Genomic DNA, 18,951 nt, shown 5'->3' on the forward strand with positions numbered 1-18,951 from the left:
CTGGCCATGTCTCTCACCCCCAGGGGTGCGTGCACCCCGGGTTAAGAACCACTGGTATAGATTAAAGGGCTGCCAATAATATAACGTTGGTCACGTGGTTTCCTTTGGCCATACTTTACCTTGCTTCTCAGTGGGGGTCAGCGGACAGGACGGGGCCCGGGACTGGTTCACTGACGCTGACCATGGCCAGGAATCCAACTCATGTCGCAGGGTTTGTAGTGCAGCGCACTGAACATTGCCACCGCTCCACCCGTTAAATTTAAATGAATCTGCCACTGCATATGCATCTGCTATACGGCAGCATCAAGTAAGACAGCTGTGATATTCAGAGTCTGTGTGTGCTACACAGCCAATGCGTCCGAGTTATTTACATGTACACGTGGCAATTTACGAGGCTGGTAGAAAGTGATGCAATACTGCACTGTAAATTAGAATGTGAATGTTTGTCGGAATAGGAGGTTGCCCGATAGAGTTGGTACATTTGACTTGTGAACCAAACTGCCCTCATCTTTGTTTCAGAGGCACGCTGCCGCTGGAAATGAGCGATTTATTCATTTGTTTGCCCGTGCGTTTATTCCCTTGCTTATTTACTTCCAGTATTTTACTGTGATGTATGGCCCAGGTACAATATCTCATTTGTCAGTGTGGATTTGCTGGCAGACCATTGCTGATTGAATAGACAGTCTATATTCAAGATGCATTACTCGAAAATAACGTAAGTCATGCACCTAACATCGTAAATAACAAATACATGCGGGGGTGCACTTATTCTGGAGGGCATGGGATTTCAGGTCAACAGCCAGATTTCCTCTAATATATGGCCCCCCATTATTCAGGCTCTACAGCTCGTATTCTTAGCTGCGGGTTACATGGAGCGTTTGTTGGGAACAATACAAAAAAAACTAGCACAAGCTATCTTTGCATTATTAAATAATTTTAACAATTTCAATGGATCCAGGGCAATGGCAAAATGGAAGTATGGAGAACGCCGCGTGTGATGTTAGTCGTAATGTCCGACGTTCCTCTCCTCGTGCTGGTAGCTTCTTTGAAGAAGCAAGAACTTGAACTATATTTTATTTTACCATGTGTAAGGCCAGCTGAGCTACACAGCCCTGTCTCAGAAGTGATCTGGCCACAAATCATAGCTCAACGAAATGGCTCATGACGAGGGAATTTCATTATTTACGTATTAACATTTTTTTTTATCCACTAATTTTGACATACACAGCATATGAGAGAAACTGAAATCGGTCTTGGAAGTTTGGTGTGATGTGGAGAAGCGGTCGGCAGTGCGCTGCTTTAAACGCTGCGACTCATTCCACAGTTCACCCCCGACGAGTTAAGTTTCTTCTCAACTGTGACGGGACCCACAGGCCTTAAAAAAGACCAAACTATATTTTGTAGTTTTTACCAGGTAAGAAAGGCCCAATGAGCTATTAGCTCTTTTTTTCAGAAGCGACTTGGCTAACACAAATGATAGCCCAGTCGAAGTGGCTCGTCATCATGTGCAACATTTATAGCAGCCAAATACACTAAAAGCACGTTGATTCTAAATGTGGAGGGAAAAACCTGAGGACCCGGAGAAAAATTCACGCGATCACGGGGAGAACGCGCAAACTCCAACTATAGGATCGGGATCGAACTCACGACTTACCTGTATACCAAGCGAGGCAGTTAACATATTGTCACCATTCCCCAGCACATGGAGCGAAACACCAGACATGCTGCCAAACAACACGGAGTACAAACCCGCGTGCGCAACTGACAACGTCTGCTCGTGTTTGTGGTGGCGCGCTCGCTCGTTGACATGCGCGTATGTGAATCCCGGCATGTGCGAACGTCTACGTGCGTGTGTGTGCGCGTGCAGTGCGAGGTGCTCGCTAACAGCACTTGCCCCTACAGTCTGTGAAGGCTATACGGGGGATCTTTATCTTTGTTGTGCAGTGCGAGCGAGTGGCGCAGTGGTTAGCGCAATGCGCTGCAAACCCGGCCACCCAAGTTTGAGTCCCACTCACGGCCAACATGATTGACAAATATCTGAACCGGTCCCAAGCCCCTTGTCTAGGTCGACTCAGCCTTCAATGCGTTACCAAGTGTTGTGTGAATATCAGCACCGAAGAGACAAAGGCGGTCGGGCGTGGTTTCTGGCCACCCACTCCCTTGTGCGCCATGCGGGGCCTACTCGCAAACGGCCCTGGCCCCAACAGTCTGTTAATGCTCCACGGGGGTGTCTTTGTGCATTTGCAGTATGAGCAGGCCGGGGGTAAGGTGATCAGTTACTGCGACCAGACGTTCCCGGGCTGGGTGCACGACAGCCTGGGCCACAACTGGGCTTGCTTCCAGGGCAAGCGCGTTTCTTCTGGGCCCAGTGTCCCCAGGTCGACGCCGCTGGACGCCGCCACCTACAAAAGGTGTGTGTACCTTCACGCACCGCACGAACACCCGGTATTCCCGGGCAGTCCGCCGTCCGCATACTGACCAGGCTAAAGACCTGCTTGGCTTCTGAGATCCGACGGGATCTGATGCTTTCAGGGTGATTTGTGGGTCGTAGGCCCCCATTACAAAGCGAGGAGTCGGGGACATCGCAAAGGTAAGAAAGGCGCATTTCGTTTCAATTTTTTGCATTATTGTTATAAAGTGTGACGGGGACCGAGGGGAGCCGGTTCCACCACAGTTGTTGGTGCATGGTGCTGTGAATCCTGCGACCTGGGTTTGACTTCTGGCTATGGCTAGCATAGGTAGCGAGTGATATATGAACGGTCTCGGGTCCCCATTTCACCAGTGGGCACTGACCAGTTCAGTGAATTATGGGCATGGCCGACAGACACATGGGAAGACCTTGATCCAGCAGTGGATTGACAAAGACCTGTAAAATATGAAAAAATAAATAAATATAATAGTTACTTCATTGGGCACATTTTGAGTGATTCATCACAAGGTCAAAGTGAGATATAGCTCGTACATGTGATTTCATTGCCGAGATATGAGCCCGGTATTTGGGGCGCAGTTCTTCCTGCTCACACTCTGGCTCACACGTGCTCCTAAATAAATCCACTTGATCATTTAACTGTAAACATATATGTTTCCATCTTGGTTCGGCGAGCCTTGGCACAAGTAGTTTAATGTGCATCCTCTGTTTTGTCCCAGAAAGCCATGCCGCAGGCCATCGTCGCTTCGGAGAAATGTCGTGATGGGTTTTGATTGTTTTGCTTTTATGCATATCGATAGCTTCCACACGAGTCACTTGCAATTTAACGTAATCGTATTACCCCGTGTTTTGTTGAATTGCTTTTCACTTACGATGACCGTTTAGATAGCCGCCATCACACGCATTAAGCATTTAAAATTGTCAGGCGTGAAGAGAGAGAGAGAGGGAGTGGGAGCCACAAAGCGAAGACCACTGTTGGTGTATCGAACGTCTCTGATGCAAAGTGCCATAAGCGACAGGACAATGCTGAATTTAAGTGTACTTTACGCCATAAGCGACAGGACAATGCTGGATTTAAGTGTACTTTACACTTGAAATATGTCCTTGGAGAAACAGCTGTAAAAAACAGCAGGTTTTTTTTTCTTATCCACAAAGTACACTTCGTTATCGTGGTTAATGAGCTGCCAAAGTTAGATTTTTTGCGTTACTCGTGGCTTTTGGTGGGCAAACTTCGATCAAAATCACCACCTGACACGAAGTTTTAACCTAAACGTGCTGAGGGATCCATATATGTGATACCATGGGAAATGTGGAACACATAACCTTGTATTGACTTCCAAAGAGCCACTTTAATGGAATTAATATCAATACGCATAGGGTAATGTTTTTTCATGTACCGTCTGCTTCCACTGATTGGCCAGAGTGATTTTATTTGATTTGAAAGTATAAAAGGCTGTTACAAATTCGTGCATTACACATGGTTCATTCAATTTAATTCAATAATGCAGCACAAATTTAATTGCCCATGCATTGTTGCACGACAAACTGTGCTGACTTCTGTAATTTTATGTTTTGTACTTAACCACCAACATATACGTAGCTATGTATTTGTATAAGCGTGTAGTATTTTCACGTATCCTGTATATATACAATTGCACGTAATAGAAGCATCCTATTCCTGTGCACAGTTATAGAATAAACACTCTACTATTAAACACAATCTATCACTCGGGTTTCCTGGCTGGTAACTCTGTTGTTCATGGCCACTGCCACCAAGACGAGCTGGGTTACTGACTGCCCCTGGATTTCCCACGCGAGAAATACACTTTTGGAGAGTAAATGGCAGAAAAAGTTCGGAAGACTTAACAGACAGAAATGCCGAAGAGTGAAAGTGACGGGCCTGACACGGTCCATTCAAAATTGCTTTCATTTTTCCACTCGTGCTCCTATTTACGTAATTATTTCTCCAGAATAGCGATTTCAATGCTAGAGAATGTCTGTGTTGGTGTACGGTGCTTTTTCTGCAATATTTTGCTGTCTTTACTTGGATTTTCTGTTTGCACATAGTCACTTTAAGATGTTTTCTTGTTCATGTTTTTGTTTTTTTGTTTGTTGCGGTTGCACCCGATTCAAGAGCCGAATGGCTCACAGGGCTATACCTAATAAATGAAACTTGAAACTTGAAACAAAACCCCCACAATGCATATTATGTTGGTATTTTATGATGCAAACGGAAGATACATTTTATTGCTCCGAGTACAGTGAGATTGTGAGGAGCGGATGAGCTGTCTCTTATTTTCTGTTGCCACGGGTTGTCTACAAACACAAATAATCCTGTGCATCGCTTTGTCAGTCCTCTGATGGATGAAGGTCTCTCTGGAGACTCTGGGGGTTATTTTAACTATACTTCACCACGGGGCCAGGGGCGATGTTTCAGAAATGTTTCAGATGAAACTCATCACTGATGTTAGCCATGGGTTGGAATTGAAGTCAGGCATGTGTATAGATACGCACATTTAGGATTGCATTTTTCCTCTTTTCCTTGTAAATGATGATGATAATGATGACAATGATCACGAGGATAATAAGCTTCCCATTTTAAATGATGACAATGATGATAATGATGAGGACACTAAGCTTCCCATTGTCCATCTAGTTCATTCTCATGACGTAAAACAAGGTAACCCAGTTTGCATACCCAGGATTAATTTTCCCAACTCTATACATATATTTTGTTTATCGCGTTTGAAGTTGCTCACAAAACGTGTACAAGAAATGATGATTGCAGATCAGCAACGGAGAGACAGAGGGTGACAGTTGAGCCATGGGGTCCCGTAGTCCAGCCAAGAGGGTCTCGGTCCTGACAATGGATCAGAGGGCCTTGATTGCATTTCTCTCAATTTTCTGCACCTGGGAAAGGTGCACCCGGAGAAAATTGCCGTCTATAGTTAATATGGAAAAGCTACAATGGGTCCTAACACTGACATGGGAAACAATAACGTAAAAAAAACACATTTTGAACCCAATCATTATTAGCAATGCAAATCCGAGAGTGGTAAGAAATTGACCTGCAAGACTGCAAAACATGTAATCAGGTGGGACGGCAGAGGTGTGTAATGAGTTTACCAGTGCAGGCTGTGAAGAAGGAGGTCAAAGCAACGCCGCGTGTCTGTGTGTGTGTGTGTGAGGCCGGCAAAGGAAACACAATTTGCAGGGCGAGATGAGGAGAGACGAGTAGCACGGCCAGGGCAGAGGAAGGGAGCAATAATGTGGGAAGCTTCAGAAGAGGTCAGCCAGGCAAAGAGGCAACGTAGTGATGATGAGGTCATGGGTTTGCAGGGGTTTTTTGTTGTTGTTGTTGCTGCGGTTAGAATCAGTGTCGTATGTTTACTTAAACATTGTTTGGAAATCAATTGAAGTGTGTTTTTTTGAAAATGCTACCGATAATGTATCCCACACGTGAAGCGGCCTTCAAATGTGTTGTGGAATAAGTGGGTTTAGGATTAAGTAAATCGTTTCAAATGATGTAAAATGCACTTAACGGAATTAATCGACAGACAGTGATAATCCGGGCTGAAATTTTCACTGAATATTTCCCGGGTCGCTGGTAGCCTGGAGTAGGTGGCACGTGACTAACAGCCACGGCGAGAGACGTGCTGGGTGCCTCAGTATTTGCCACGTCACTGACCATTACAGACCCGGCTGAATTTAAGCCTCGGTTAGGAGGACATTTCTGCAAAATAACCTTATAGATCCCAGCACACGACGCCGTCATCGTAGACAAATACATCACGATTTGAATAAGCTGTGGGTGTTCACTCTTCTTCTCTGTGGAAACCCGGTAGCAGACAGGCGGGCTACAATGCCCCATAATAAACGCTGGGCTATTACCCCTGCTTCTTAATGGGAACCCAGTGACAGGACCGGCGGGCTACGATGCCCCATAACCCATCACCTCTCGCACCTCTGTTTGCCCGCAGCGAGCCACAGAAGCTGTACGAGTACAACCCCGCGTTCATCCATGCCATCAACTCGGCGCAGTCTTCGTGGAGGGCGGGGCGCTACCTGGACATGGAGAGGCGACCCATGGAAGAGATCGTGCGGCGCTCGGGTGGAATTGGCTCGATCATTCCTAAGTGAGCGCCCGCACAATGGCCTGGATATATTCTCACTCTCCGCAGTCTCGCGCGGCCCTGTGGTGCGGTGCCTCGGACGATCGACTCATGGTCAACTCACAAGTGGCGTGTTTACACGCGGCGGTATTTTGTTTGGGGCGCCACGGTGGGAGATGTTGACTGCCTCACCTGGTGTACAGGAGGTCATGGGTTCGATCTCTATTCCCGACCCTGATGCCTGTATTTTTAGAGTTTGCATGTTCTGTCTCCCTGTGGTCGCGTGGATTTTTCCCCACGTCATCCGGTTTTTCCCTCCACATTTAGAAACACGCGTTTAGAGTAGTTGGCTGATATAGATTTCCACTCGATAAGCCACTTCGTTGAGCTATTATTTGTGGCCAGGTGGCTTCTGAAAATAGCTATGTGGGATATATCTAGTAAAATAAAAAATGAAACGTTTAAAAAAGAATAGGCCTGACTCTTAAACAGCCATCACCATCAGGAATGATTAATGCACCGCTGGATGAAGACCTCCACAAGGCATCACCATCCCTCACAATGTCGCGATGCAATAATCCATGCAGCATCTGGAAATGAGCTGATTTCATCAATATATTTAATAGATAGCAGATTAAAATGTAGCTATTTGTAAACGTATATAGAAATAACATGAACTCATATATGAATAAAGTTATAGTAATTTATGTTGCATCGCCGTCCAGACCATTAATTCGCAATTATGGTGAAAGATACCAAAGTGCAAGGAATGAGAACGAATGGACATGGCTAAGAATGAGATGCAAATAATGGGCAGGTCACGTCATGAGAACAACCGGTGAGAGATGGGATAAATTAACTATGGAGTAGACAGCAAGCAGAGGACAAAAAACGAAGATGGATACAGCGGAAGAAATGACAAGACAAAGCCAGAGTCAGAGTTCAGAGGTCACTACCGGACAGGAATAAATAAGGAAAGGAATGAATGGCGTTTTGCCTAGCAGGGAGATTTTACAGTCTGACAACAACAATCATAAGAACACAAGCGGTTAAATATGAATGAAGCCACTGAAGCAGGTAATAATGGGATGGCTTAATTGTAGTTGATGACAATAACCGAAGGTGTGGGGAATCTAAAAGCTGCAATGCCTGGCACCCATTTGGGCATCGTTAAGATGTTGCCATAAATTGCCAGCCATAGGGTTAATTCCCTTCGGATTTCCCTGCAGTGAATGTACACAGAGCCCGCTTCCCACAACAGCGTAGGTGCATTGCATTGAGTGCTGTGGCCCAGGACAGGTCTGTGGTGTTAACTCCGGCTTGGGAGACTCCCAGTAGACGGTGTGAGTTTAACGTGGCAGGGGCAGTCCCCTTATAATTGAAGTCGAGGTTATGTTGTTGTTGGTTGTTATTGTGATGGGTGGCGGTGGGAGGGGGGATTGCAAGGTAAGGGATGGCACAGAGGGGGTTTATGCTCACGTCGTTGGCATCACCGGCGTTTCAGCTCCGAGTTTTTACGCTGAGCCAAATAGTTCCACAACATGCCATGGTTAAATTGGCATGTGTGTGTGTTTTATATATATAGCTTGTAGCAATAATCCCACCTTCATGTATACATTGTGTCAATATTTTTTCCAACTGTACATAATATGACAATTGATGTATTATACAGTCCTCTATCAGTCGACCTCTGCGTGAAGGAATCTCCCTGCTGTGTCAGTCATGGTCGTTGTTTAACCATACTTCACCACACGGGTTAGTGAGGGTTGTGCAAGTTATCTATACGTGTACATCGTTACACATACAGATGGAATGCTGGCACCGTGGTGAGTGCACTGTGCAATGAACCTGGTGATCTGGGCTCAATTCCTGCCGACATTCATTACCCTTGTACTTGCCATCGTTGTGAAGTGTGGTCAAACAATGCCCCTGACGCAGCTTTGGGATGTCTTCGTCCAGATGTGGATTGGCTTTAAATCCATCTTACTATGGTCAGCACATTCAACTGAAGATCAAGAAGGTTTCAAGTTCAAATGCCCATTTGGGGATCAGCTCACTGCATTATCGTCATAACATTCGGGGGAATTCAACTGTGGGCATCACATGGAGATATTGGTCAGCACCATGGGAATGTGGAATTTCCACCGCAATTTTTTTGAGCTGCCAGCAGAAATTGGCACTGCCCGATTGCGCGTGCAAGCATGGATATTTGTCGATACGTTTATTTATGTAATTTCCAAATCAACAACGGAATCAAAGAGGGCGATACTGGACAGGTAGCAGCGGTGACAGCGAATGCGTACGGAATGACGTGCGCATTGTGTGACTTCCCATCCCCACATCTCCCCCCCACCCCCCATCCGCCCCCCTTTCCGATCCCCAGCCGGCCCCGGGCAGCTGCTGCGAGCGACGAGACGAGGAGGCGAGCGGCCGCGCTGCCCGCGGCGTGGGACTGGAGGGACGTGCGTGGAGTCAACTACGTCTCGCCAGTGCGCGACCAAGGTGCCCCCCGAACGACGCAACCCGTCGTTCCTCAAACTCATTTCCGTTAGAACTGCTTTTCGTGTTGAATTTCTCGTCCTTACCCCCGCGCCTCCAATTAGCACGCTTGGCTACGTGCGGTGCGAAAGAAGTTCGGCGTACATACATACGCACGTAACGCCCACGTATTGAACTTATTTTTTTGTAGTACAGCTCAACACCAGCTCGGTACAGAGTACAAATCGTAGGGAAATAAAAAGGGGGGTTGCGGGGAGGTACAGGTGGGCGTATATACTGCACGGACTACGTCCTAGAGCCTCGTGTTGCTGTATTTAGGGGGGCGGGGGGGGAATCGTGCTGATTGCACCACCCGGCTGTGAGGACCGCGGGAGCGCGGATTCCCACACGTGAGTCTTCAAACGGACACGCACGGGCGTGGCAGAATAGATTATCGATAGAAAGGTCGACGGCGACACGTGGCGCGGTACGGTGCGAGGGGTGGAGTTGAGTGAGTTCCGAACGATCGGGAAAGGCCGCGGAGAAAGAACGACCGGCTTCGCTAGGAGGCCGTTTGGGGCAGATCGGTGGAGGTGAACAACTTGCTGGGCCCGTGGACTTATGGCAAGAGTCCTCCAACATTTCGCATTCACGGATCGCCCGTTTCTGACGATCCACCCTCATGCCTCTCCGTTCCACGACCTCCTCCTCTAGTCCATTGGTCCATCCAGCCACAGAGATGGATAACACTGCAGTCGATTGACAGGTCTCGGTCGATGGGGTCAAAGGTGGTCACTCCCACGTCTTCCAAGATGTCTGGGCAGATACCCCCTAGGTCTTTCCACTACAAGTGGCTTGGGCATGCAATTGCAGATAAATGCGCCTTCACCTTTCAGCTAATATAGAACAGCAATGCATGCTATGGAACAGCAATGCCTGATCCACCCTCTGGCGGATTGTATGAGCAAATCACACCCACAGACGCGTGGGTGTAAATGGCCACATTTTTGAGAGAGAGGGAAACAATATAGAAGCACAATTGTTTTTTTTTTTTTATTCCAGGATGTGTCACTCATATTTACGTAGATAAACATTGTGTTTTCGGAATGGGCAGCAGGGGTTAAATTCCATTGTGACAACGGTGCATTTATTGTGCACCTGAGAAGCAATGCATTATTAAGGGTCTGACATATGGGAGTGACCTGTCAAATCATGGTCCCTAGGCTAAGGTCAACACCACTAGACGGGCTATGTAATCTACAACATGAAGCAATTTCGTCGGCATTATCCATATCGCAACTATACTCCTCACATGTTCACGTGAATAATAATTATTTTACCTGCCTATTAACTGTTTAACAACCGTGTTATCCCGGTATCACCGGGATACTATGAAGTTGGCCATTATTGTTTTCATTCGTAATTTAAGGCTGATGAATATTAATGCTGAGGTTAAACTCTTACCTAGGCATCAAATATGAAAAGTATCTTTTCACAGTGCTCACGAGTAATAGAAGGTCCGTTACGAACCGAGTACGGAATTATACGTCTGAAACTACAATTATACTTCTGAAACGGCACCTTTAAAGTGCTTGTAACATTAGAATCTGACAACATGCAGTTTAGGGAGGGAATGTTGTCTGGGTTATATATTCGTTGCACTCAATTGAAGGTAGCTAAAGATGGAATACTTGAAGTGGTCACGTGGCTCAGAGGTTAAAGCATTGAACTGGGACCCCCGTGATTCTGCGTTTAAATCCAGGTCACCAACCATAATTAAACCAGGTTCCCAAGATTTGAAGCTTTCGTGACTGCAAGGATTCATATTCTTAGGTTTTTTCGGTAAAGTCACGTAGGTAAAAAATTAAAATTAATAAAAGTAAAAATAAAAATAAAAATCACGACGTTTCGGAGGCAACACAAGCTTCCATCTTCAGGTGGAACCGTCACAGCACGATTGCTGTTTCAAGTATTTTTTACCTACGTGACTTTACCGAAAAAACCTAATAATACAGGTTCCCAAGCCCAGTGAGTTGACAGGCTCTTCTCGCTCGCCAATGACAGCACAAAGGAAGGATATTTTCTCGCTGAATATGGCTAAAATATATTTTTTTTTAAGTGAAAATTTATCAGTGAAACTGTCGCGCAACGAGCATTGCCCCCTTAGCGGAGCACGAGGAGAAAGCTTGCGGTGCCCTCGCGTGGAAAAGAGGTCACCGGGAGGAATCTCAAGAAGTAGTTCAGTGAAATTTTCCTTCGGCGGGGGTGCTCCAAAGCAACGTGATGCAGCGGATTTGTGAGATATCTCGGTGGGTATTTCGTCTGCAGACGTCACGCCAATAGCACAATTGGCCTACGATTGGGAAAAGAGACGGGCAATAATTCAAAAAGACCGATAATATATACGGGGGATGATGTCTCGGTGCGTAATGGTTACCAGTTTAACACGTAGGCTTTGGCGACCAATATCATCCATAATATATATTTTTTGGGTTAGATCGCGTAAATATATAAACGTGTCGTTAAACCCGCCACCACCCGACACAGCCAACTAGTAAGGGTTGTCACGTAAACAGAACGTGGTCAATTCGTCACTAGTACAGCGCACCGGTGTGTTGGAGAGCCAAGCCACAACATTGACAATCTGAGTACGACGTTTCGCCAGTAATTACAACTAGCTTCATTAGGCTGCCGCCGGTAGTCGGTTCGTATTGTGGATAATGGTTACCGCACTGCACGTGGAATCCAGAGGCAGTTGGAACAAAAAAAAAGGGTCACGTTTCCTAATCCCCCCATCTCTGCCAACCCAGCAGCAAAAAAAAAAATCGGTGCATCACAGTCCGTCGATCAGCAGGTGGCGTGTGGTGGGGTAAAGCGTGGGTACTCCCTCGTCTGCAGGGACATCTGGCTAGAATGTGATAGCGGACCACTCGTAGGGAGGTGTTCGAGGTCTCCTGCTAGTGTGAGGGCCATGCACGAGCAGTGGGATGAACAAGACATTGCAGGGCTGTACCTTTATCTTTTAAAGAATATAGATACTGATAACACATTTGTTTATTACACGTGATCATGACCGCATCAACAGCACGTGTCGTAATGTCATTTGTTTATATCAAATGTTTCTTTTGGGGGTGGGCATAATCAAAAACAGCCCATTTCTCTCGAGCCATCGAAGGACATTGTAAATCATAAAATTAATGGAAATTAGGCTTCATCTACTTATATTAAAAGCGGCACAGGTACGTTTTTTGATTTATGGACATATTAAAAATGTCGTTGTACTGACCACCCATCAATTTAAACAGTTTGAAAACTCGTCATAAACCCAGGTCCACATGACTGCGATAAAGATAAATGTGTTCCAATGTGGGTTAAAGTGCACCATAATGATACGACGACATTAGGTTCCATCGTGAATACCTCCTGCTAATCTGGCACCGGTTCTGGTTGTCTCACCGCTCGTCTGTGGTTCAATAAGTCGACGTTTCGAGATGCAATTTGCGTGAATGACGCGACGTTGAATTATTACGATGACAAAACGTAGCGTCAACAATCCACGCGCACATCGCACCGCACAAACGTGCGTGTGCATTTTTTATTGAGCTCTTGCTCCAACAAATAACGATCTCGCCCCCTGGGCTTTAAAATAAGGACGAGCTAGAAATGAAATAAGAATGTTGACGTAGCTCTTGGAGCACAGCGACCTTAAGCCAGAGAGAGAAAAGGAGAGGCATAAAGTGAAGCTTCCCTGTAATTGTGTTGTCATTGCAGGATTATGTTTTTTTTCCTCCGGAATTTTGCTTTTCAAATGATATGCAGCATCACAGCAGTGAGGCCAATATAATGCGCCATAAACCCTTGAAGCAATCATAGGTTAATGTATCGGTGATATGACCCTGCGGAATAGGGCTTATGTGCTATTGTTATATTTATTGTTACAACGGTATAGTCGATATCGGTTTTATAATAACAGTAATGGCCTTTAAAATGATAGGTACAGTATGTATAATGAAGAGATGGGCAAGGATATTTTAAATAGGTTATTTCCCCACTGGTACAATTCATGACTATAGGACATGAAAGCAGATTTTTTTTTTTGCGTGGTGTGAAATGAGGTTAATATTTTAAACAGCCACGAGACCACACGTAATTGGGGAAATTATGCTACGTAAAAAAAACACGAGCATCTTTAAAGGGTGTTTATGATATAGGAGTTTTCATTATATGGCTAAAAAGGAGAGGTGTTTTTTGGAAAAAAAAGTTCTTACTTTTGGTAACCATTGCATATTCAGCAATTAGTAATGAATGTTAATGCAAGGACATTAATATAGCAAGTTTGGAATGAAAAGTGCTCTAGTATGTTTTAGCTTTGGATGTTACTCAGATGGCAGACCAACAGGTGCCCAATTAGAGAAGCATAAGTTCAAATCCTGGCCCTGGCCAGCTCAGCTGCCCATCTGGTGCCAGTAAAAAAAAAATCAGCCAGCCCAGTATTAAGTTACATTTTCACGATTCGTGATCTTGAAACGATTCAAGGGTTTTCGTCTCCATTTTTTACTGCCTCGTTCGTGTTCCCCGTTGTTTTACATCTCTTGCAAATTGGTGGTTTACTCCATTGGTGTAATTGTAGCGTGAGCATACTATTTTGATACATCAAAAATGAAACATTCTCACACGCATCTCGCACTACATACATCGTGAGCCTAAGAAATCTATTTCAGCTATTTAATTGATGCATCCATACATGCCTATAGAGTACACATGCTAATTCTGCTACGATTGGGTGGGAAGGCTTCAGCGGTCATCAAATGAATATTGTCCCTTCTATGAGAATGTCCTCAAAACTACACGGATGGGCACTGCACAACATTAATTTGAGCACGGGGGGGAACTTAACCTGACATATATCTGTAACTCTCACACAGAGTATTCACAAGGTTGCATGGTTAACCCATTCCTGCCTTGTATATATATGTATATCTGTATGTATGTGTGAATATATAGAGCAGGGAGTTCTAGTTTAATGGTTAACGACCTTCGCTACCGATTCCGGAGACCCGAGTTCGATTCCCGCTCACGACCGATAACAGTTGGCATCTCCTAGATCGACTCAGCCTAAAATGAGTGCCTGCTATAGTGTGTAAACACCAGCACGCGGGGAGACAAAGGCAGCCGGGCGTGGTGTTGTCCACACCCCACCTCGTGTGCCGTGCCAGCCTTCATCGGGTGCTCGCTAACAGCACTTGCCCCAGCAGTCTGATGAAGGCTATGACGGCGGACCTGTGATGTGTAACGTGTTGCACGCTGTGCTCCGTGCGAACAGGCGGCTGTGGGAGCTGCTACTCCTTCGCCTCCATGGCCATGCTGGAGGCTCGCGTTCGCATCCTCAGCAACAACACGCAGCAGCCCGTGTTCAGCCCCCAGCACATCGTCTCGTGCAGCCCCTACTCGCAAGGTGGAGGGTCTCCCACGTGTCCTCTCTGTGGGGCTAACCCCGTCTGTTTGAATGCATGGGTATATGGATAGATGCATGTGAATGTACGTGTGTTGAACGTTTTTTGCACCGTACGTAACCAGCCGTGATCATCGGAGGTGCAGGGAAAAAAAAGATGGGTGAACGGGATGGATATTTGTGTGTGTGTGTGGGTCAGGGGAGCGGTGGTGTAGTGGTTTAGCACGGCGCTACGAACCGGGCGGCTAGCACTGGTGACGATTATCCGAACCGGTCCTGGGCCTCCTCTCGGTCGAGTCAGCCTCAAATGAGTACCTGGTGCAGTGTGTAAACATCGCCACTGGGGAGACAAATGCGGTGGGGTGTGGTGCTGGCCACCTACCCCCTCATTGTCATCTGTATCACCACCATCAACAATAACAACATAACGCTCTCATCATCAAAGCCTGTACAATTATCATCACCAACATTGTCATCATCATCTTTGGAAAGCCTTTCGATGCAATATTCATCATCATCATAAGCCATGGCCAATCCACTGCTGGATGAAGGCCTCCCCAAGCTGCTGCCACCTCTCACGGTCCTGCAATGTAACAATCCACCTAGCACCTGTACTTCGCTCCATCTCCACAGTTGACGGACCCCTGACGTGTTCCATTCCTCGGCTGACAATCCATGATTGGTTTTGATCATCACCTATTATTCCTTGGCATGACAAGCCTCCGATGAGCGCGGTTGGCTACGTACGGTGCGAAAGAAGTTCAACATACATACAGCTGACTTTTCTCAATTCTCATTACGGCATAATATAAATGCCTTGATAGTGGCATTGTCCTTGTGCCGTTCGCCTTTTGGCGTACTCTGGTCTAACACTGTTTGAGACTCGGCTCAAACGAAAGCTGTCTCTGGTGTGGACCAATCGGTTTCAAAGACAATGCATCATATATTATTAGAGCATGTTTTTTGTTTGCATGTTCACCACAAGCACGACGTGTGGTGAATGCAGACGGGATTCCTTGAATAGCGATTCTGATTGGTGGTTTTAACATCTTAACACCTGTTTTATTGCCATGAAGGGTAAAACCTATAGTTATATATCGTTATATGGCATGATAATTATGACGATTCGCTGACACCCTTATGTCGCGCGCGCTCTCCCAGGCTGCGACGGCGGGTTCCCGTACCTGATCGCGGGCAAGTTCGCGCAAGACTTCGGCGTCATCGAGGAGAGCTGCTACCCGTACATCGGCCAGGACAGCAAGTGCCTCCCCAAGGACCCTAGCTGCCTGCGCTACTACACCGCTCACTACCACTACGTGGGCGGGTTCTACGGCGCCTGCAGCGAGGAGCTCATGCGTCTCGAGCTGGTGGAGAACGGGCCCCTGGCCATCGGCTTCCAGGTGTACAACGACTTCATGGCCTACCAGGGTGGCATTTACCACCACACGGGCCTGCACGATCAGTTCAACCCCTTCGAGGAGACCAACCACGCCGTGCTGCTGGTGGGGTACGGCACGGACGCCGGCGAGCCCTTCTGGATCGTCAAGAACAGCTGGGGCGAGGGCTGGGGAGAGGGCGGATATTTCAGGATCCGTCGTGGCACCGACGAGTGCGCGTTCGAGAGCATCGCCATGGCAGCCACTCCCATCCCCAAGATTTGATCTTTTTATCTAGGTTCTGGTTTTTTTTGTTGTTGTTTACATAATCTTGTTATCTGTGATTATGTTACAATTGTGGTGTTGTTGTGTTTGTGTCATATGATTATCATCTTTATCTTGGGTTGCCACCTGTTTTATTTTTTTCCCAAGATAGTTCTCTTTTTGGGTTTAGCTGTCCTGGAAAATCAGTAAGTCTTCCCGGGAAAAAGTCTTGCTTTTATCAAATGTGTAATGCACCAATACAGTCACGGCCAGATTAACCCAGTTTAACACGCAGGCTTCCGCGACCAACTCTGGCTGAAGCCTGATGATGCTAGTTGTAATTACTGGCGAAACGTCGGACTCTAATTGTAAATATTGTGGGTTTACTCTCCAGCACACAGGTCTGCTGTACTAGTAACGAATTGTCATATTTTGCTTACGTGACAAACTTTACTAATTGGATGTATCGGGTGGTGGCGGGTTTCATGATACAATTTATATTTACGCGATGTAACCCAAAAACCTCTTATGGATTAACCCATAGCCAAATAATGCCTTAGGCCATCATATGTTTGTAGGCCCTCCATCCATGTTGAAGCAACAGCTGAACAACGTTAGCAGCGCTATCGGAATGTCTTTTGTCTTTGAATTACGATGACAGCATTCATTCATGACGGCTTCACAGCCAAAGTTAGAAGGAAACAAATACATTTGAAGAAATTGAGTGAAGCGAGTGATTTATGTTTGAAGAAATTACGTTGATTCGAATACATTTATGAATTTTACATAGGTGAATAAATGTTTGATGACTTCTAGACAATGTTTTGAAATCCATGTAGGCCCGTCCCTCCTATTAAGTCATCGGCCCATCCATCTTAATCCGGTCCTGATACCAATACATTCACATTCCGTTTTCACCTGTTTTAATATTGTAAGATATTCTTCTCATATCTCACAGTTGTTTGAGCCGTCGGATGGGGGCCATGTCATCATCGTTACCATGTTATGAAATAGAGAAATGTTCTTGTGGAGCTTAAAACGTGAAAAGTGTAAAATCACAACGTGTTGGGGAATGAAGCCTGAACAAATAACATACGGGACACCCTCATGAGCTAGAAACGAAAATGTTAAGTAAAAAGAAGCCCTTTAATATAATCGTCGTGGTACAGACATTGCCAGCTGAGTGTTCTAACATCAATTAGCTCTGTGGACAACCCAGTCACCTCACATTCATTGTCACAATGAACAATGTCAAGTTTTTCATTTATTGTGTGGACTAAAGCAGCCCACTTTCTTGGCGCCATCGTCTATAATGCCTTACAGATGTCATCAATCTTACTTCCACGATGTTATCATCATCCTTGAAAATGTTGTTCATTTTCCTCCGGAGTGATTGTCGTCTGTTTTGTGCACGTGATTTGCGACGAAGAAATTACGTTAATATTGATGTTTTCTTTATTGAACTATGACCTATGATAATCACTGTGAAGAGAGTATTTTCATTTTGTGCAATGAAAAACATCCATAAAGTGTGTCACTTGGCACGAATCATCACATTGCATGGCTCGGTTTTATTTTAATTAGAATTAACTTTTGCATTACTGAGTGTTGACCATAGATTAGTTATTAGAGCTGTTATTTGTTAATTCTGAAACCTTACTGAGGTGACCGCATGGTAAATTTAACAAAAAAAACTCCCGACACATTTGTCAATAACACTCGGTGGCCTTCAAAGAAAACAATGATGGCCGATGTTTCCAACAATGACCCTTCTTCACAGCACACGAATAGCAAAAACATGCCATGAAGAACAACCACTGGCCAAAAACACCACCCATTATATATATATTTTTCCAGTCCACGAGCGTTATTGACAAATGTGTCGGGTTATTTTTTTATAATTGTGTTTGTGCTCCACTGCCAATGCAGCATCGCCAAGTAATTTGTTTAACATTACAGATTTACGTCAGTCGTGGCATTAGGGCTAGGTGCTTGCCTCGGGCAGGACATACTGTGTGAGAAAGTACACTAAAAATGTGTTTCAGGGATGAAATACTCACCCCCCACCCACCACCAACCACACCACCCTCCCGATTTCCGAGGGCACCAGTAAATCGAGCACTGCCTGTTTCACGTAAGAAAATTCGCCATATCTGGGTGCTCTCAGCATGACTTGGCTGGGCCCTAGGATAATATAAGTATAACCCGTAAAAACAAAGTTTTTCACTCTAAATCCTTTATATGCGTGGCGGCTAGAGTCCTCTCGTCCTCTGGCTTGAGATGGCTGCCACCTATGGGTCAGATGATTGTCTGCCAGTATTAAACAATTGGTAATTAAATATTTAATTCGCTTTCCCTAAACAGTGTAAAATTTTGGAAATTTTTTTCACGAACATTAATTGTCACGCACAACGAGTCTGTGTGCAAAATGTCAGCTCGATTGGATCACGGGAAGTGGGTTAAAAAACGACCGAAAGGTTTGCACGGTTCTAAGCAAGCAAGCACGCAAGCACGCGAACTTAATATAAAGGATTTAAAAATGTGTCTCGGCGCAGCCCCGCGATTACTTGCTCACCCCCACTACTGACAGAAGGGCCTCCACTAGAGAGAGTTCTAGAAAGCCCCGATGTCATAATTTAATACTTCCTTCTGAAGATACACTTGTGGGTGAAGGCCCCCCTCCCCCATTCCTTTGGGGATGTTTTTTGTTGTTGTCCTTTCCCCACACCTCCGATTGGCGTGGTTGGCTACGTATGGTGCGAAAGAAGTTCAACATACATTCATGTTTGACTATATATAACTATTCTATATTTGAATTTTTCGTGACTGCAAGGATCCATA

At 45.6% G+C, this 18,951-nt stretch overlaps 1 protein-coding gene across 1 annotated transcript in view; it reads left to right on the top strand.

The window, feature by feature from the left end:
* Positions 1-17,666, top strand: part of LOC133342585 (dipeptidyl peptidase 1-like) — a 29,428-nt gene extending 11,762 nt beyond the window's left edge. Inside the window, exons 3-7 of the mRNA XM_061551802.1 lie at positions 2,248-2,411; positions 6,409-6,564; positions 8,924-9,042; positions 14,342-14,473; positions 15,632-17,666. Coding sequence (XP_061407786.1) covers positions 2,248-2,411; positions 6,409-6,564; positions 8,924-9,042; positions 14,342-14,473; positions 15,632-16,131 — 1,071 coding nt within the window. The 3' untranslated portion in view covers positions 16,132-17,666. The remainder of the gene's footprint in view (positions 1-2,247; positions 2,412-6,408; positions 6,565-8,923; positions 9,043-14,341; positions 14,474-15,631) is intronic.
* The last annotated feature ends 1,285 nt before the right edge of the window (positions 17,667-18,951 follow it).

The sequence above is a fragment of the Lethenteron reissneri genome, chromosome 15, assembly GCF_015708825.2.
Source record: "Lethenteron reissneri isolate LAM-NWPU_2019-01 chromosome 15, ASM1570882v1, whole genome shotgun sequence".
Lineage (NCBI taxonomy): Eukaryota > Metazoa > Chordata > Hyperoartia > Petromyzontiformes > Petromyzontidae > Lethenteron > Lethenteron reissneri.